The sequence below is a fragment of the Manacus candei genome, unplaced genomic scaffold (genome assembly GCF_025592945.1).
Source record: "Manacus candei isolate 608988 ecotype Guabito, Panama unplaced genomic scaffold, ASM2559294v1 h1tg000035l, whole genome shotgun sequence".
Classification (NCBI taxonomy): Eukaryota; Metazoa; Chordata; class Aves; order Passeriformes; family Pipridae; genus Manacus; species Manacus candei.
Genome location: NW_026138083.1, coordinates 9,674,168 through 9,694,157, shown reverse-complemented (window position 1 = coordinate 9,694,157; position 19,990 = coordinate 9,674,168). Strand labels below are relative to the sequence as shown.

At 46.5% G+C, this 19,990-nt stretch overlaps 3 protein-coding genes across 8 annotated transcripts in view; 2 read left to right on the top strand and 1 right to left on the bottom strand.

Moving 5' to 3' along the window:
- Window positions 1–8,446, top strand: part of GALM (galactose mutarotase) — a 25,767-nt gene extending 17,321 nt beyond the window's left edge. Inside the window, exons 8-12 of the mRNA XM_051793017.1 lie at window positions 1,992–2,073; window positions 3,711–3,852; window positions 3,948–4,122; window positions 4,617–4,728; window positions 7,981–8,446. Of these exons, the coding sequence (XP_051648977.1) occupies window positions 1,992–2,073; window positions 3,711–3,852; window positions 3,948–4,122; window positions 4,617–4,694 (477 nt within the window). The 3' untranslated portion in view covers window positions 4,695–4,728; window positions 7,981–8,446. The remainder of the gene's footprint in view (window positions 1–1,991; window positions 2,074–3,710; window positions 3,853–3,947; window positions 4,123–4,616; window positions 4,729–7,980) is intronic.
- On the bottom strand, window positions 7,705–14,153 carry SRSF7 (serine and arginine rich splicing factor 7). The gene is made up of 9 exons (XM_051793026.1): window positions 14,061–14,153; window positions 13,568–13,748; window positions 13,268–13,444; window positions 12,306–12,380; window positions 12,113–12,214; window positions 11,718–11,771; window positions 9,600–9,644; window positions 8,958–8,993; window positions 7,705–8,018 (listed from the first exon to the last, which is right to left on the bottom strand). The coding sequence occupies exons 1-9, from the start codon at window positions 14,086–14,088 to the stop codon at window positions 7,964–7,966; spliced, it is 753 nt and encodes a 250-aa protein (XP_051648986.1). The 5' UTR covers window positions 14,089–14,153; the 3' UTR covers window positions 7,705–7,963.
- Window positions 13,861–19,990, top strand: GEMIN6 (gem nuclear organelle associated protein 6). Of its 6 annotated transcripts, none has more exons than XM_051793021.1 (3): window positions 13,861–13,979; window positions 16,355–16,500; window positions 18,634–19,989. In XM_051793021.1, exons 1-3 carry the CDS (start codon window positions 13,896–13,898, stop codon window positions 19,007–19,009), a joined length of 606 nt encoding a protein of 201 aa, XP_051648981.1. In that variant the 5' UTR covers window positions 13,861–13,895; the 3' UTR covers window positions 19,010–19,989. The 6 variants fall into 6 exon arrangements, with proteins under 6 accessions (XP_051648981.1, XP_051648985.1, XP_051648979.1 ...); XM_051793025.1 differs by lacking the exon at window positions 13,861–13,979 and adding an exon at window positions 14,139–14,273 and having other exon boundaries at window positions 18,634–19,987; XM_051793019.1 differs by lacking the exon at window positions 13,861–13,979 and adding an exon at window positions 14,280–14,539.

Here is a 19,990-nt window from a genome sequence, read left to right as displayed (position 1 = left end):
AGCTTCCCATGGGATCATTGGGACCAACATGCTGGTCTGGGGACACAGCATGTCTCTATGCATTGTGGGCTGCATGCAGGGACAGGACAGAATCGCACAGACCTCAACTGAGGACATGTTGTCTCAGTGCTTCTTGAATATTAGCTCTCCTTCTGTGTGTAACTGGGGAGCTTCAGTCTCTCCTGTTCCCTTGGGGAGATTACAGAGGAGGTGCCCTGGTGTGCCCTAGTGCTGGACTGACATTTCTTAGCTGTATTCTGTTGGCACTTCTGAGACAACAGGCTGAACCCTTGCATGAGTGTGTTCCAATCTGCTTAGATGCAGAGGGGAGCCAGGTTCTAAAACATTCTCATAAGCAAGATTAAGGCACAAACGAGGCCAGATGCTGGATCCAAAGACAATAATTCAACTTTATTTTGTAGCACAAGAGAGCAGAGAGAAAGAAGGAAGATAGAAAAGTAGGAAAAGCTAAGGGTAACTGTTAAAAGCACAGGACAGGAGTTACCACCACCATGAAGTTCTGCTGGCTTGCAAGCTAGTAGATCTCTGCTGGGCTTCTTCCCTGGTCACCTTGTATCCTCTGAGGAACGCAGAACCAGCAGGGTAACAGAGTGGCAGCAGCTCCTGCAGCAGTCCTCAAACAGCCCCCCCAGTAGTCTCCCGACAGGGCCCTAAATACCCTCCCCGTGGTAGCCCCCGGATGGATGCCCACTGGCCAGTTCACCAGTATCCAAGCAAAGGTCATCTGCTACCAAGATGGGCCCTGAGTGTCCATTGGCCAGTTCCCCTTTCTCTAAGCAAGATCTGCCTGGCATACCTTATTTGGGAGAGTAAGTCCTTCCCACGTTTTTTGATTGTAACAACCTTTTATGTTTTTTGCTCCTCTGCCTGCCTCTGCTGGCTTGCTAGGTGTCTCCTGAAGCTTTTGCAAGTAGCTCAGCTCCTGCAGCAGCCTAGCTGTGGCATCAAGGGTTTTTAACTCCATGCTCCAGACAATGGTGAAGCAGACTCCATCTTGTAATCAAACTCCATCTTGTAATCAGTCCAGTACAGGGTGATGCAGTTGAGTTCAGGGCCTCTAATGCCAGCACTGAAATACCCACATCAAAATGGGGAGGAGAAACATCATGGAAACGGGATGTGAGATAGCCAAAGCTGCAGAGTAGCAAGGTTGCAGTAGCCGGGTGCAGAGGGCTCCCACACCCTGTTCTGGGTCCTGTCAACCAAATAGGCTGTTAATTGCAGCAGTGTTTTAGTCTCACCCTGTTTATAACTGCGGAAGGAAAAGGATCTAAGAAATAAAATGTTGCTGGGCAGAGTAATAGGATAGTACAGTGGAGTCACGCTTGGACATGAGACAAAGACACTTAAAAGTGTTAGTGAGAGACAAGCCAGCTCCTCTCTGCAGGAGGCTGCTGTTGATAATGGCTGTGCAGTTGTAAGTGTACCCTGTGCTTGTACTCCCAGAGGTACAGTAGTATCAACACCTGCAGTGTGCAACTCGGGTGTGTTCCAGAGGAACAGGAGACCTTTAGGCATGAAATTGCTCCTCAGATTAGATAGTGACCTGAAGGCTCAGCTTTGATCCTGCTCCCCTTCCAGCCCAACAGGTTGCCTGACAGCATTTCTGAGGCTGTGGAAGAGAAGGAGCTCACCCCTGCTGTGATGCAGGAGATGAGCCAGGAGGATGGGTTTCATTCTCCCCTGCTTGCTTCCTTCCCCCTTTGCCCTTTGCTGGATAGTCAGTCTTCAGGGTGGTACTGCTTGGTGAGGTACAAGCCCTGTGGGATTTACAGTTCTTAGGGCCCATGAAGATTTTTGCCTGTGCCAGTACCTTTGTCCTGTGCCCAAGGTCGGGGTAGGATGATGGCCAGGCACTACCAGATCAGCTGTAGCACCACTGTGGGCGGTCACTTCCCAAATGAGCTTAGGGCTGCTTGAGCAGTGGAAGGGCTGCAGCAGGAATCCCAGCATTTCCCATCCTCCTGCAGGGCTCCCCGGATGTCTATGACCACGAGATCTCCATTGAAGCAGATTCCTACCTGCCTGTGGACGACACCAAGATCCCTACTGGTGGGTGGCACGGCATGTGTGGCACATGGGGGGAGCGGTTTGTCAGAGGAGGATGTCGGTGTTGGGAGCAGCAGTGCCCAGCTAGGGGGACACACCAGCACCAAGGGGATCCCAGGGGCCCTCATCCATGGGCACAGCCCCACTGTGCCTGAGCAGAGTGGGCAGAGCCAGGTGCTGGTTACATCACTAGGCCCCAGACCTGGAGACTAGGTCTGCCTAGGGAGTGCAGGCAGGAGCAGCAGGAAATGGGGCCAGAGGCATGTGTGATGTGAGACTGCAACATGGGTCCATACAAGCTACCTGAGACAAGCTACCTGGGCCACCTGGAGGAGTGGATTCCTTGGTTCATGTGGCTTTTGCTGAGCTTGGCATGTCATGCCTGTGCACAAGCACAGGAAAAGCTTAAGGCCATACCAAAACCACTACCCTGCTTCTTCCTGCTTCTTTCACCATGAAGATGTTTCGCATCGTAGTTGTGGCCAGCTTGCTACCCCTGCTTTTTGCAGTTCCCTTTTCTGTGTGTAGTCTTAGTCCTGGGATGAAGACAAGATTTGTGCAAGTATTAAAGACACAGCCCTGGCATGCAATGGCTGCTGTATTTTATGTGAGTAACTGAATCAGAATGGTTTCATTTTTTTCCAAGGTGTTTTTCCACCTCATGGCTGAATTGAGTAAATGTGTTCCTTTTAGACAGGATCAGGAGCCACAGAAATGTGCTGCTTGTCAGGTGCAGACTGATGCTTCCCAAGGTTTGCAGGGCACACCTGGTGCAGAGCCACAGCCAAGCTGGAGTGAGCAGAGCACAGCTCATGGGGCCTGCAACAGGGCTGGGATGTTCCCACACCACCATCCCCAATGCTGGCAGCTGCCTGCTGACCTTTGGAAACATCTCTCTTTAGAGAGGGGTAGAAAAAATGTGACTTTAGGAAAACATCCCTCCCCTTCCCTTCATCTCTCCCCTTTCCTATGCCAAACCCATCGCCTTTGGGTTGGCGTGACTGTGTTTTGCACTGTGTTTAGTATGTCTTAGGGCTGTTCTTGCTTCACAGGACTTCATTCCTACGGCAGGCCTTTAAGAAGACAAGAGAAAATGTTGGGTTTATGATCTTGAACCATTTTCCTGAAACAATGCCCTGAGGCAGCAGGGGACTGGTCCCACTGGTCCCATATTCACCATCCCATAGGTAGACCACCTTCATGGCCATCTCACAGATGTTTATTCAGAGATCTGGGAGGATTAATTTCTTTGTACAGAGATAGATAGTGTCTGTATGTAAATATTATGCATACACAAACATTAATAGCTAAGAAGTTTGGGGTTTATATTAATTGGCTTGTACAGTTACCAGTACAAACCTCCCTTGAGTTTTCTTGCTCCTTATCTGTGCTTTGCCCCTGCTAAGAACAGCAGCGCCCCCAGGGGCTGCCAGCTGTGCTGGGGACAAGGTAGTGATGTCCCAGCCCAAGTCACAGTGGCCCTTGCTTGAAGCAGGACACTGCACCGAGACAAGGATCACAAATGGCTAAAACCCCTCGGCTCATCAAACCAACAGATCTCAATCCTGCCCAGGGACCAGCCCCACAGGGGTTTGCTGGTGTGTGGGGGAGTGGCTGACGCTGCTGTTCTCCTTGCTTAGGGGAGGTGGCCGCCGTGCAGGGCACCGGATTCGATCTCCGGCAGCCTGTGGAGCTGGGAAAGCACTTGCAGAAGTTTCACCTGGATGGCTTTGACCACAACTTTTGCCTGCAGCAGGTGCAGTCTCCACGCCTTGTAGCCAGGTAGGCTGGGACCTTGGCAAGGGGTCCCCAACCCCTAAAACTGTGGGGTGCCCCTTCAGCCAGTCCCTTGGCATCTTCCACTGGCATTTCCCCAGGGCTCACCACCCACCCACCGGCAGGACCATGGAGGTTCACACCACCGAGCCTGGCATCCAGTTTTACACCGGGAACAACCTTGATGGCTCCCTGAAGGGCAAAGGTGGCATCACATACCCCAAGCACTCAGCTTTCTGCTTGGAAACCCAGAACTGGCCCGACGCCGTCAACAAGGTGAACTGTCTGTTCCCCCCACAGGAGCTACTTGGGTCCTGTGGCAGGGGACCATACCCCCACCACCTTCCATGTCTCTGGGGCATTAAATATATAAACAGAGTCTTGGAGAGGCTTTTTAGACACCAGAACAAGCAGGCACAGGTCACAGCATACTGTGGCCTTAGGGAGGGGTCAGCCAGCGCAGCAGGGACTAGCCCTATGCAGCCCAGCTTCCCAAAAGCATGGGGTCTAGAGCAGAAGACCCCACTGGGGCCTTGCCACGTCCTCATAAATCTGAATTATTTCTCATGGCCTGAGTTCAGTCAGCAGGAGGACTTGCCCACTCAGCCAGCTGGCAAGTGATGGGGGGTTACACACTGCTGCTGGAAATGGCTGGGGGGAGCTGTAGGATGATGCCCTGGGAAGGCCAAAGGGATGCAGCTGTGCTTTTATGAATCTTTGTGGTCCTACGGAATTCACTCAGTCACTGACGTGCTGCTGCCTCTCCCCAGCCCCACTTCCCCAACGTCCTACTCCATCCGGGTGAGGAATACAACTCCACCACGTGGCTCGTGTTCAGCAGTGCTTGAGCAGAAGGGCTGCTGACTCCTACCAGTGAGAGGGGTAAGTGCCTCCAGCAGCTTAGCCAGAAACCCTGCCAGGTGCTGAACAGAGCTCTCCAACTACCCTGGGTGATGCATCCCACTTGGGAGCATTTTTCTTCCTCTGTGGTTTTCACCCATGATTTCTGCTGGCTTTAACTCCTGTCACCACCTGTGCTGCTATCTGTTCTATGCAAGGCTCTCACACTCTGCCTAGCCTCATCCTGGGCACTAGGTTTTGTTTCACAGTAAAAAATGCACTGAAAACACCTTGTTTAGGGATATGGCATGTCACAGCTCCAACTACAGCAGGGGAACATCTGTGATATTCAAGCAAAGCACGTGGGAAGGCTGATGCAGTTGTGGTTGTTCATTACAACATCTGCAAAGTGCTCCGAGCTGTGCTGGCTGCTGCTGTCTTTACACAGTGCACAGTGCCTATGCAGAATAGCTCTGTGGAGGACACTGTGCTGGGATTATCTCACCTGGCTGCCCTGGATCCTCTGGTTCAACTCCTATTTCGAAGCCAGCAAGAGCTGCACAAGAGCATAGTATGGAAGATGCCTTGGCTGCTGAAGTGAAGCAGGCACATCTATTTAGTCCTGAATATACAACTGCAGGAGGAAAACCATCATCTTAATGTTGTGTTTCCACATGAAACATGTAATCTCAAAACCCCTGTAAGAGGGGCCTGTCTGATGAAAACCTCCATGTTTCTGAGGTTTCGTAAAAAATTAGCATAAGCCAGGGGATGGCCATACCATCATATTAGGGAGCTGACAGCCCTCTCCCCAGGGAAACAGGTAGACAATTCTTGGCCAGGCACCCACTTGGAGAGCAAAGCCCAGTAGCAGGGAATGCCAGATTGCAAATCAGGGGAATCCTGTTATGAGAGTGGGGTTTGCCCATCGCACCAGAGACCTTGGATACATGTCCCCTTGCCCCTGACCCAGGCTGTGTGGGGTGTGCACACCCTGCCCAGAGGTGCAGGGCCCAGGTCACAGCAGCAGCCGTCACACAACACACCCCTCAGGGGATCTTTTCCAATTGCTCCCACTGCATGGAATTTGTGGTGAAATCCTCCCAGACTCAGGTGAGGGCTGAAGCTGCGCAGCCTCCAAAGATGATGGTGAGCTAAGGGAGACAGCACAGCCACCCCGTTTTGGACACCACAGCTGCACAGCAGCACGGATGCCAGCTTTGTCACTGCTCCCTCTCTGCACCTTGAAGTGCTTGCTGTCCTTTGCAGTGGCCGTCCCTGCCAGCATAGCCCTGCCTCCTTGCTCACATTCTTGCTGCTACACCCGGGTTTAGAGGAACCCCAGCCCCCTACAGAAACCCTGGGCTCCTCAGCTCAGTCTTCCACGGTGTCTCTGGGTACTGAAAACAGGTACCAGCATAGCTGTCGTGTCAGTCTGCAGGTTTATTGTGGAGTAGTTTTGCCGTAGGAGTACAGAAAAGAAAAGGTGATCAAATTCCAGAGTAGTGGTGTACATGTGCCTCTGACCAGGCACACCATAAACTGGGCAGGCATTGCACAACCAGTAAATATTCCAAACACGGATCACAGGCTTTGAGCATTTGGGCTGAATCACTGCAGAGTAACATTCGTGCCACCCCCTGCTCTCCCACTGCGGCAACAACGGAATTTAACGGGTATTGCCGGAATACTGATCATTGCACCTGGCACAGGGAACACCCAATGCCCATCGTGGGCACCAGGGAGGATCCAGGTGCACCACAGCAGTGAGGACCAGGCACAAGGGCCAGATGATGCTGCAGCAGGTCAGCACACTCAGAATCTGGACTGTTAACACTGGAAAAGCTTCATGTTAACAGTAAACCTGGTTCTTGAAAACCACATTACCCAAGGTGTGACCCAAGTTCATCTTGTAACTTTGTTTCCAGGTGAGCTGCTCTGCTGTGGTTTACACATGGGAAGCAAACTGCTATGACAGATTGCATTAGAAGCCCAAACAGGCCTTGCTTTCCATTTCAGTGCTTATTTACTGCTGAAACTGGGATATCTGCTAGATATCCCATCCTAGCAAAAAAAAAGTTTGCTTTTCTCCCCTCTGCCTACCAGTTTGTTTGTGCAGTCCATTGTTTCCAGTCTTTTACTGTGATCTGTGTCAACAAAGTACCTTATCATACAATTCTTTTATACAGAATGAGGACAGAGTTTGACACACCTATACACAAATAGTTAGTCCTGCAGGTTGTACATCTGCTGTAAGAAATTAGCATAATTCAACAAAACCATCTCCAGGATATGGAGGCTGCTTTAAAAACATACCAGTTTCTGTGAAGCAGGTTAGAACTCCTGAGGTCAGTTGAGAATCTCAAAGGAGGAGAGTTTGAGTGAGCTGCAGAAAGACTGGCAACAGCTTTCTTTCGCCTCTCAAACACATTTTCATAAGGTCCTTCAGAAAGTAGCTCAGAAGGCCTTACTCCTTCCCTCAAAAAAGGAAAACCCGCCTTGAGATGTTTTAAGAAGTTTTCTTTATATTAACAGCCTAAGGAACTAAAAAATGAAACAAATGAAAGTACCAATTGTCAAGTTATTAATGATTTCTATTACCTTTAGAGGTTTCTGCAGATGTTATCTGCTTAAAAGATGTGTTTTGGAGAAAAGTTTATCCTTAAATTTTCGAGCAACTGGTATCACCAGTCGAACACCAGGGAATAAGCTTTGCAGAATAAGCAAATCAGAGAAAAAAATGAATGCCCACTAAATAATCATCAAGGAATGAAACGGTCATATGTCAATTTTTATCCATCTGTAAACAGACATGGATTTTAAATTCCATTTTAAAGAAAGCAGGAACCGATCCTTTCACCAAAGACCATTCAACAGTAGATGTGAAAAGTGGCTGCCTTGAGAAGACACTGACCAGTGTTAGTCATTCCCATTTTAGACATTTGTCGTCCACATTACATGGCACACAGCTAAAATTACCCAAATGTTAACAGAAGCAGCAGGGTTACTACAGAGAGGTTTTAGTTAAAAATACACATTTTATTTCAATGTGCCAATAAAAAAGTCCCACATTTTCATATCACAGGAAGTTATTTCATACAATAAAAAGAGACCTGTGCTAGTCTATTGGTGTGACTAACTCAGAAGACCCAGATCATGCCAAATTTTAGTCGATATACTCTTCTATCTACATTCTTACATTTACAAAGACACCACAAAATCCCTTATAATAATGTAAGCAAAATAACTTTCTTCCTAAAAGATTAACTTCATAACTTTAATCCATTCTTTCAGGACTTGCACTTCTTTGCGGGCTTCCTGATGGCGAGCGGCTGAAAGGAAAAGAATCCACAATTAACATTTCAGCAGTCCTTTGGGATTCATGAATACAGGAAAAAGCAACAGGACGACACCTAGACTCTGGCACCCTTTAAGCACTGTTTTTTAATAAAATAACCAATCAGTAAGGAAAATGGTAATAGGTTGATGATTTAGACATGATACTTTTTTTTCCTTTCAAATTTTTGCATTTCTTTCCTGTTATTTTTATAATACAATTTACAAGTGATTACTGTCGGGCTATCTAATTACTAATAGTGACCTTCAGAGAGGTAGGATACCTCTTCGCTGTTCTGAAACATCAGCTTGTCAAAACCTATTGTGATCATTCAGTGTTTGTGAGTACCTACTCACACCCTTGTGATTGTTTGACACTGAAGTTGTAAAAATGAACTATTAAAGAATTCAAATTAGGGAGAAAGTGCTGCTGGTTCTGTCACTACACATAATGCATACATACAGAGAGAAAACTTTACTGAGTTATTGGGATAGAACAAATAATCTATGTGACAGCAGTAAAAGTCACAGGCTTGATCTTCCATTCCTGACTGCTGTGCCAGGTTACTCCACCTTCCCCAACCTCCATGTAGCTTTTAATGAGACTGAAAGCTGATTTCCACATTTACTCTGTGTTTTAAGCTTATCAGTCTCTATGCAATGAAACTGTCAGTGAACTGAAAGGAACAGGGGAGCAGACAAAGATGGGACGTAACACTGCTGCCTAACCAGTACCCTGAGGAATTACTACCATGTATACATATTACCATATATAAAGCCACAACCATGACATTATTTCTGTCAAAGAGATTTCAGCAAAACACCTTTCCAGTATTTTCCTACAAGCAGCAGTCAAACTCCTCAGCAGAAATCAACACAGATACTAAAATGCCAGCTCTACGGAGTCTATGTTACTAGCAGGGAGATCAACATACCTTCTCTTTGGAGATGGTGATCGGGACTTTGACCGACTGTCAAAACAGAATATCAGCAATGCAGCTTAAAGATCAAATACTTTCACATTCAAAACTTTTATATTAAAAAAAAAAGCACATCAGAAAGCAATTCAATTATTATGGGATCTAGCCAGAAGGTCCTTCCAACATCAAATTTTTCAAATCAACTTTTACTCTGACAGGGACTCTCTATTCATTTAGCAAGGAGATTAATTTTAAGCAACTGTCTTCAGCAGATAGAACAGAAAAGCAAGGGGTAGTACTGACGTGAGGCTTTGAGAAGAGAAACATCACCACAGGTTCCTGCTGTTTTATCAACAGCATTAACAAAGCTCAGGCCCTTTTTCTTATGGATAGAAAAATATAACAACGGAGCACAAACCCACAAAAAATTAGTAATATGTTGGAAACTACAAAGAGTTAATGAAAACAAAGGGACAGCTTTGGGAACATATTCCCAAGAGTTACAGAGAAAATTTTATAATCTCTGTCATATCACAAACAGATTAGGTGGGGGCCCATGTTGGGAGACTTTTTTTCTAAAGGACCAGGCTCTGTTAATCATGCAAATCTAGCACTGAAGTTGAGACACTACTGCAGGCTCTATCTGTGCATGCTCACCTCTTAGCTGGAGAGCCAGACTTTGATCTGCCATGAGACCTAGACCTACAACAAAGAGAAAAAAACACAGCTCAGCATGGAAGCTGATAGCACACATGTTCCCATGTTTGAGACAGCAGCAGTCACACTCAGTGTGTGAGAACTGTCATGCTGAACACAAAGAATCCTGCAACTTTCCAGGGCTTTGCCTGCTAAGTTTCAGAAGAAAGCTTTAAACATGGATGCTGCACATGTTGCTCAGTACTTTGGTCCCTGGCTGATGACTAGTGTTTGCTGATGCAGGTGGCAGGAATACATGAACAACCCAAATCCTGACCAGTATTTTCACACAGCTAATATAAAGCCGTGCTCTAAACTTGCAAGTTTTATTAGGCTTGAGAGACATCTACCACTACAGTTAAACTGGCTGCAGACAGCACATTCCTCAAGTATCCTTCTCCTCTGTGAAGTTCATCTTATACGTACACTTGCTTCAAATATTTTTTGAAATGTCTGAACTTAATCCTTGTGAAAAAAACTGTCCTAAATGTCAGTCTTTGAGATAAGACTGCTGCACCATGAGAAACACTAATACTGCCTGAACTGAAATTTTTAGATCCCCAAAGGAAGTGTTCTATATTCCACATCCAAGGCTTTCCACAACAACTTCCAGATGTATGTTGTGATGCTGTCAAACCAGCAAACATCATGTACTTGTTTAGTCTGTCCTCATGAATACAGAGCTTTTCTCCAGGTGTGACACATTCTTTGGACTCTTCTGTAAAGAAACCACCTTTCAACTGCCTCATGTGAAGTGTAGCAGTGACCTCCTTGGAGTTAAGCACCATTATTTTGCCACTTCTTTACACCTGTACATCTGTAACTTCCTCTGCCTCAGTCACCTAATTTCTACTCACAATGAAAGATGTCACACAATAGTCCAGAAATGTCACTAAAGGTATCTTTTACCCTGCAGAAAACCACCCTGGTATTGAAAAAGAGAAAACAATGGTGGTAAAATCAAGATGTTTTTTCCTTTGAGAATCTGCTGACTGTAGCTGTTTTCTGCTCATCACCAAGAGTGAACATTGATGAGCCATGATTAAGTCATGTTGAAACAACTGGTATTAAGATTCAACAAGCAGAAAAGTGTACCTGATCTACTGCCTTGGGGAACTTCCTTCTCTCTTTATTAGCTTCTGGACTACTCTGTGTGAGTGTCTGCTCTTAATTAAGCCATCTTCTGGTCTTCACCTCTCCCTTCCCTCAAAACTCCCATGACTGCTTGCTGTTCCACTGTCAGAAAATGCTGCCTTCAGCTTTAGGCTTTTCTACTTTCTCCCTTCAGATAAAAGGTTCTCTTTATTTTCCTGTGTTTCTTCGTGGTTAACCATTATGTTACTTGTTTCAAAGAGTAGCCCCCAAACCAGGACAGCAGGCACGGGGATGGGCTGAGGCATAAGCAGCACCATCTCCAGAGCAGAACTTCAATTTACTCTTGTTCTCCTGACAGTCCATCCAGCACATCCAGCCTGTCAATCACACTGCCTGGACAAGGCTCCGTGAAACACCAGCTGCATTTACTTACTACGAACTAGAATTTAAGAGAATTGTTGTTCCTTTACAATTTGGTCATTACTCATTACACGTTTATTGGTACAGAATAATTCTAATAGGTGTTTATCTCAAATTGAAGTCAGCTCCTGCAGACAAACACTTTGTTATTCAACAGAGCTGGAACTACATCTGCAGCACTCAGGGCACTACCAAGTCCTTCAGGACTTGCCTGGTTACATGCACTAATACACTGCCAGAAGGGCATCCTGATTTCTCTGAAAAATAATGGGAAGAATCCACAATCTTGTGTGTGCTACAAAAAGAAAAATAAACTTTTAAGATAAATGTTTGCTCTGTTAGCTGTTAATGCAACCTGATCAAACCAACAGCTGTGACCTGGATGTCAGTGGCATGCAAAACAATAAAAAGAAAAAGAACAATCCTCTGCATTGCTTTTTAAAACATCTAAGTTAGTGGAGAGAAAACACATCTTTTTCTGAAAATGTTAACAGTTGTTAGAGAGCCTAAACAGACTGTTAGGCAACTCTAACCAAGTATCTGCAGTCACAGAAGAGATCTTACCTGCTTCGGGGCCATGTAACAGATCTTGACCTAGATCTGGATCTTGATCTAGACCTGAAATAAAAAATTAAGATAAATGAAAAAGGAGTCAACTCAACCAGAAGAGACGACAATTACAGCACTACAAAAATTAATGTCACATGTTGAATTTAAAACCTACATGATTACTAGATATTTTACACATAGAAATTCATTACGGGAGATGCTGCTGTGTAAGGTCTCAAAACTCATTGAATTACCACACCAGGGAATTTAACTAGGATTATCACAAACTTTATAAGAAGCTGACTTCTAGAGCTCAGCAGCTTTTGAAGTCTGCTATCCAATACCTAATTAAAACAAAAAATTCCAACCTAAGTAAAGCACACAGTCTTTTAAAAATTTCTACTAATTACCTTGATCTCTTCAAGGAAGCCGATCGGGACCGGCGAGGAGACACGGACCTAGACCTACGAGGAGAAACGGACCGGGACCTACGATAGGAAGCTGACCTGGACCTGCAAAGAAATCAATTAAAGAGTTGTACAAGTGCAGCTTTCTCTAACCAGAAGAAGAAAACAGGAATAAAATAACGAAACTGAAGCACACCTCCTACCACGGCTCCGACTGCGTGACCGAGAATATCTCCTTCCTCGGGACCTCGAGCGGGATCTAGACCGGGACCTGGGTTTAGGTTAGAGAAAACAGATATCAGCAAACAGCTGCAGCAACCAGTGCATGTGAGGCCCTGCTGAAGTCAAAACTTATTTCAGACAACTAAGGAACTAGCATCTGTCATTTGGAAAAACTCTCTGGGCCTACTCGTCTTGAGCATTTTTACTACCTAGAAAAATGTTAAAAGCTGAATTACATTTGCAGAATTACATTAGAATAGAAAACACTGTAATGCGTATTTAAAATAAACCTTGCAAGTTTGCAGGTCGACCCTCTTTGGCCCAAGGTCTAGCAGATCTAGACGATCTAGAAGTATCTATAGCCGATCGCTGCATCTAGGTGTTCTCTTCAATCTAACGACGATCAAACTGACAGCCCAATGAGCCAGGGTGAGGCTTGATTGACGCAAGAAGATTTTTCTAGGTGGGAATGTGGTCAATCTGGTGTTCCTCTTTCTAAACCGGAGGGGGGCCCCAATTGAAAGCCAAATTTACTGTTACGGCGGTCACCGTCTCAAATTTTCTGCCCTTAAAGAATAAGGTGAAGCTACGTGTAGATGGCTCGAGGGGATCTGGCCTCTTATGCTGATCACCTCAAGGTCTAGGAGGATCTTAAGTGTCGGATTTGCAAGGCGCCTCAGCATGAAATCTTAAGGCTCGTGACATTCTGAATCAAGGCGACTGACTCAAACGAAGAAACCTGAAAGGTTTTGACCAGGTTGATTATTAAGATATTAACATTTGATAGAAATAGCAACAAATTGTAATATACACCTATACATTTATTCTAGAGTTAAAGTTTAAAGAAAACTGGTGTAACATTCTGTTCTTTACTAACAAGAACTACACAAAAGCGAAACTGGCGAAGCAACGCGGCCGCCCCGGCCCCGCACGTACCTGCTCCTCCTGCGGCGGCTGTAGCGGTGACAGTCATAGGCATAGTGGCCTTTCTCACCACACTCGTAGCATCTGTCGTTGGGGTCAAAGGGGCGCCGGGCAGGGGGCCTGTCGTAACGGGAGCGCCGCGGCATTCCCGTGGACACTTCCACTCTCACCCTCGAGCCACATATCACCCTGCAAAAGTCCGCGATGGCTCTCAGTTAAATGCTACAGTTTACCACACGACTACAAAAGCAGAAGAAGCAGAGAACCTCTCTCTGTTCTTAAAACCGGCAAGCACCCGAAATGCACACGTACTTCCCGTCAAGTCCACGCACGGCATCTTCAGCGTCCCGCGGGTCCTCGAACTCCACAAAGGCGAATCCCGGCGGGTTCCTGGCGATCCACACGGTTCTCAGCGGGCCGTAGTAGCTGAAGGCTCTCTCCAGCTCGCCTTTGCCCGCGCCCGTGCCCAGGTTGCCCACGTACACCTTGGTCTCTGCGGGAGCGAAGCGATGTCAGCGCCGGGACCGGGCTCAGGTCCGCCCCCCCTCGCCGCCATCTTGTCCGCACGGCCCGTTCCCGCCTTCGCCGCGAGCGCGGCGCGCGCGGCCGCGCCCCCTCCCCCCACGGCCGCTGACGCAAAATGGCGGCGGCGACAACGGCAGCAGCGGCCGCCTCGCCTTCCTCCCTTCCCCGCCAGCGCCCGCCGGCCGCTCCGCCCCCCGCAGTAATCGCCCCTTCCCCAGACCCTTCTCTCCCTGCCCCCCGCGCATCCCCCCGCCGCTCGCGGCGCCCCGAGCGCTCTCACCGCCTCCATAGCGGCCGTAACGCGACATCCCGACGGCTCCGCCGCCCGCGCGCACGCGCTACCGCATGCGCCTGCCCCGCGCTCCTGTCCCCGCCCGGCGGCGGCGCGCGTGCGCGGGGGGCGGAGCGCCCGAAGGGGAATTGCACCTTTCCTTGGGAAAGGAAGCACCCGGGCCTGCTGGTGGTGCTGCGCACGATCATCTGCCCAAGGGAAGTAAGGCCAGCAGACCCTTCTGTCCTGGCATGTCTTGTGTGGGAGCAGTCCTTGGATATATCCAGTATTGGAGGCGATATCCAAATCAGGAGCCAGTGGCACCCGGGAACCACGGCCTCTCCGGGCTGCCCCTTACCTGGGGGAAGCGGTCCGAGCTGGTGCTGACCCCTCCGAAGGGGGGGGTCCCACAGGAAAAGCGGGGTTTGTCCCTCAAATCGAGTGTTTATGGCTCGATCCGCACCAGGAGCTTCCAATGGCAGAGTCACGTGAGTTGGGAGAGCCTCACCTCTCTGTGACTCCTGATTGTCGCCTCTGGCGACTGCTAAATTCAAGATGGGAGAGCTGTGGTAACTACACTTACAACAGTGGAGAAAAAAGATCGGTAGGGATTAAAACTGAAGACTTTTGGAGTATTCTGCTCAAAAGGGACGTTTAACAAACCACTCTCCTGTCTCTGATCCAGAAGGGAACCAGTTAAACAACTAAAATGCATATATATAGATAAAAACAAATTATGTTTCTTCTTCCCACTGCTGCTGTTTTAAACGGGAGCTGCTTTCCCATTGTGCTGCTTGCTCTTAGAATGAAAGCAGTTAGATTTGCTATCCCTGCTTTCCAATAAACTATAACAGAAAAAAAGCAGTAGCTGAATACAGTGACACCAGCCATTCCTAAGTAATCCCTGTAGTACTGCAGAAGTTGAATTGAGACTTAAAAACGGAAATTACCTGAAGTCTGCAAAATACGACTATCTCATTTCATAGCATTGATATATTTTTTTTATGCTCACAAAACCATTGCATGCTCACTTTCACAAATTACTGACATGTCTGGCAGCTTGTTTCGTTCATCCGTAGGAAGCTTTTCCTTAACGCTGTTGAAATAGAGCAGCCGGGGTGGGTGGGGGTGGGTGTTGGAATCAAGCTTCTCACCTTCACAGCGGCACAGGGAAATTTGTAAAGGCAACTCAAAACCGGGGAGCAAAAATATCCTATTTTTATGTACGAGGTGCACACAGCCTGCATCCATCCCCGTTATGCACAGGGATTAGCGTGCATCCATCCCTGTTTACGCACAGGGATTGCTTGAAAAGGCTTGAGGTTTTGCTTGCTGAAGCTAGCAGTTCCGCTGCACTGTCGGCTCCACCTCCTCGTTTTGCAGCCGGGCCTCGTACGTGTAAACCTTTAAGCAATTTATATGTACACCCGTAGTTAAAAACCCCCCGTATCGGCCCATTCCCATGCTCGCAAACCCCCGGACCGTGGCGGGGAAAGGCGCTCGGCAGCGGCAGGAAGCAGATCCCGCCCGGGCGCAGTTCCCAAGAGCCCTCGGTGGGGACTGGAACGGGAACGGGAACGGGGCAGGTGAGCGGCAGAGCGGGTTGGGGCGGGGGGGGGGGGGCTCGGAGCGCTCCCGCCTCCTGCTCCCGTGAAGCTGGGATGCTCCAAGCGCTCCCCTTGGCATCGCCAGGGAGCCTCCGGGGAACAGAGCTGCCCCCAGCCCTTGGTCCTCCCCGCACCGCGCTGCCCACATCTCCCTCCGGCCCCTTTGGCGGGGGGACGAGGTAATGGAATCCAATGCTGGACCAGAGGTAGCTTTGCTCTCGGTAGTGCAGCTGTTGGAGGGGGAAAGAGTGGAACGCACTTGCTGCTGCTCTGCCGTAGAGGATGCGAATAGAGCCGGGATCCGGGGGGATAACGCTTGTCCACAGGCAGCGGAAGGGCTTGGACCCAAGTGCTGTGCCAGTACACAAAGCAAAGGCGGTAAAATTTTACCTTCAAGGGACGGCGATCCCAATGGTTTTGTAAGAGGGCAAGAGCAATAAATGGAATGTTTAAAGCGTCGAGTTACCAGAACAGTGATTTTTGAGGCTTTGCTGGTGTGCCTTTAAAGACAGGTGAACTGTGTGGGAAATTACAGAACTGCAGCTGTGTGCAAAACACTTGTGGGAACGTCTGCTTTTAAAAAATGGTAAATTTTACTTAAGACGAATCTTTATCCTGGAGGCAAACTCAGTTCTGATGTGAAAAGCAAAGCAAAAGGATTCACTGCGTCTGCTAATTGCTCTGGTTGTTTTCTAGGTTCTGGATGTAGGAAATATGAATGACTGGCAGAAGAAGAGCCCTCTAGACTGGGAAACATATGTGAACAAATTGGTGAAGGTTGTTGCAATTGAGAAACACGAATATGAAGGATGGGTTTTAACAGTTGATCCGGTTTCTGCCAGGTGAGTACCAAAGCTTTTATTTCTGTAAAACTAATAGAAAACAAGGTGGTTTTTTGGAGAAGAAAAGATCCCAAAACTGAAGCAAACTCATTTGGAGCAAAAACTGCACACTGGGGCTGTGTATCTGGGTTTATTTAATTGGCAAGGCCTAAGAGAAAGCAACATTGTAGTTTATAAAAATAAATCATGTAATACAGTGGTACAGCAGGAGGTCAGCATGAGCTGGGCACCTCTGGAGAGGGACTCAGAACAAAGAAGTCCTTGGGCTTTTATACCCTTACAGCTCATGTGCCCATTGCTCACATGCTCCTCATGCACTTTGCATGTGCTTCTTGGTCCAGTGGTGATTTCTGGTCTGGGGTCTTCAAACACCTTATTGGATTCTTTCTCTGTGTCCCTGCAGACAGGCCATTAACTGTTCTTGTCGAGTTGCAGCTTCTGCTGATGGCTGCAGCCTTCTTATCGTCTGGTTTGTACTTCCTGTGCACCTACTCACTGACTGAGCATGGGAAACTAAAAAGTCCTTGATTTAGAGTAAGCTCTGCTTAGCAACAACCAAACCATCAGCGTGCTATCGACATTATTCTCATGCTAAATTCAAAACTCAGCACTGTACTGGCTTCTAGGAATATTGCTAAGAAAATTAACTCTACACCAGCCAAATGCATATCTGCAAGTTGAAAGTTCACAGCTTGCAGCCTAAGGCTTCAGCAAATCCATCTGCTCATGTTAAGCAGGTAAAGCTAAGGGAACAGCATACTAAAACACACAATATTGTAACTCTGACTTTCTCTTATTTAAAACTTACAAATGAAACTAAACAGCTATTAGTTCTCAACAATCCACATCTTTAGGACTGCTTTTAATAATATACCAAGCCCTACTTTACAAAGAGAGCAGGAATGCAGGAATATTTTTAATGCTTTAGGTGTTGAAATCCTTATCCTCTGTCCAGAATTCAGTGCCCTGCTTTTCCCTCTAGCCAGACACCCATGGAGCTGTAGTGGCTTCTTTGGAGAGGAAGCAAGGAAAATTAGCAGGGGCATTGGACAGAAAGTGGTACCACAGGTCTCTAGTATCTCAAGTGAGTAACTTGAAAACAGGGTTTGAGAGGCAGAATGCACCAGGCAATCGGCAGAAATTTGTCTCTTTGCTGCCAGAGCTCCTTCATACCTTTTTAGTTTTGAGCTTGTCCCAGACAGGATGAAGGCTAGAAACGAAAGCATTCAGCTTCTGATGTGTATCAGAAGAATTGGTTGTTGCTTCAATTCTGGAGTAGCTCTGATAGTCTTCTCTTGGAGTTTCTTACCATTTTGGTAGGAAAGGTGCATGCAGCAGTGAGTGATTCTGGTGAAATCAAGATTTCACTGGACATAGCCCAAAAAGTCATTACTTCCACTAAGGGTGGTAACAATAGATTAGTGAAGTGCTGGCATCAAATTCTGCAGTTTTGGTTCCCAGAAGAGGAAGACAGTTGTTTGTTATATGAGGAATTGATCCTAGAAATATAACAAGCTGCCTTCCTACCTGCATTTAAGGACTTCTGGGGTGCAAGTACCCTTAGGAAAAGACAAAGCTTCTACAACATGAACCTGAACCTGCTGTAATGTGTCCCTTTGTAACACTCAAACTATTATTTTCATTTAAGAAACTAGCAACAGTAATTTAAAAAAATATTTTGTTAGTAATGATCAATAAATATTAATAAGTTTTCATTAAAAGGTTCTAGTGGTGTTAGCTGTCACCATTGCCTTTAGTACTGAAAATGCTAAATGTATTGAAGGTATCATTGTTTCTGAAGACTTCAGGTTCTTCAGCAAGGTTGGGAAAGCTGCACAAAATTATTTAGATTCCGAGCCCTGGTTTTAATGTACACTTCGCTTCTTTAATGTTCTGCTTGATAGTGTCTAGAGTAGTTTCAAATTCAAGACCACCAATTGCTTGCAAAGCCCACATTTTTAGTATTTTAAGGGTACAGCAGCATTCTTTTCAAAGAAAAATGCTGGGTGCTGTCTATTGCCTAAGTACCTGGGATAGGCTGATGCCAATGAGCATGATTTCCAAGAATCTTGGCCTGCGTTTCTCAGTCTTCAGTTAAGAACAGAGACTTACACATCCTTCTTTCCTTGACAGCATTGTCCTTGCAGCATTCCTGGAGAATGAAAAGGTGTCCATTTCGGTTGTCATGGGCCATGCTGTCCAAGAGGTCGAAATACTGAAAGAAGGGGACAGTGAAATGAAGCAACGCCTTTCTCGCATATTCGCGCCCAAAGAAAGCAAAGCCTACAGCCCAGAGGAACTGGAGAAGAGGAAGAATGACTTGAAGACGTGGCTGGAAACAAACCACATCCCTGTGACAGAGCAAGGGGAGTTGGGCAGGACACTGTGTGTGGCAGGGGTGTTAATGATTGACCCCCCGTATGGCCCCGAGCAGTGCAGCAGCTCCAACGAGATCATCCTGTCCCGGGTTCAAGGTTTGGTACAGGGTTATCTGGAGAAACAACAGTGATGTCTGCTGCTTAAAGCACTTGTCTTTAGGGAAGGGTCTACCTGCCGTGTTTTAGGAACCGCACTGGGTATCAGTATTCACTGTTTGCAAAAATGCTGGGTTTAGATACTTTTGTCTGATTTTTTTTGTATGTAAAGAAGGGGATAAAACAAGCGGTATAAACCAAAAGCACAAGCATTTTTCATGCAGTATTTTTTATTAAAAGCGAGCCATTAGGTAATGATGCTGTATTAAACTGATTTATCACTTAATATATCAGTTTAGTATTTTTGTAACAGTATTGTGAAAGGTGATATACAAGAAATTTAAGCTGTGTTTTCCTCTGCCTTTAAAATTAGTTTGATTAATTATCTAGTGGTGTAGGCATGTTTATTTGAACTGCTTACCAGATTATTTTTTTCTTTTTTTTTTAGAAAGAGAATTGTGACACTTGGACTTCCAAACCAGATTTAAAACAGTTAGTTCAGAAAGCTGTTTTATTTTGTTTTCTTTTGTTGTTGTAGTTGGTTAATTGTTGTTTGTTTTCCTCACAACTGTTATCCTGGTTTAGAACATGAATTATGATGTTGCCCAAATTTGTAAAATTATTAGGGAAGGTTAGCAGGCAAATTGCAAGTTTTAAAACCACTTAAAAGCATTCCCTATCTATATTTGTTATTTTAGAGCAGCAGCGATTGGAAAATCAGTGTTCTGTAAAACGAGAATGTCTTGCAATTCAGTTTGTGGTTTCTTTTGCTTTTTTTCTAGTTTATGACAACACACAATGCAGGAATCATTGTGTGATTATTCCTGAGATTATTAATCCAGTGAGGAGCCTTCAGAGCCCTCATTTATCTCTAAGTATATTTGTTTTGCCTTATTAGGAGCCAGCACCAAAACACATTGCTGTGCTCACATGCAGCTGAAAAGTCTGTCTGACCCTCATTAATAAAAGGCTCTCCTCATTCCTGCTGGGATTTATCTAAAATTACTTTGAATCTG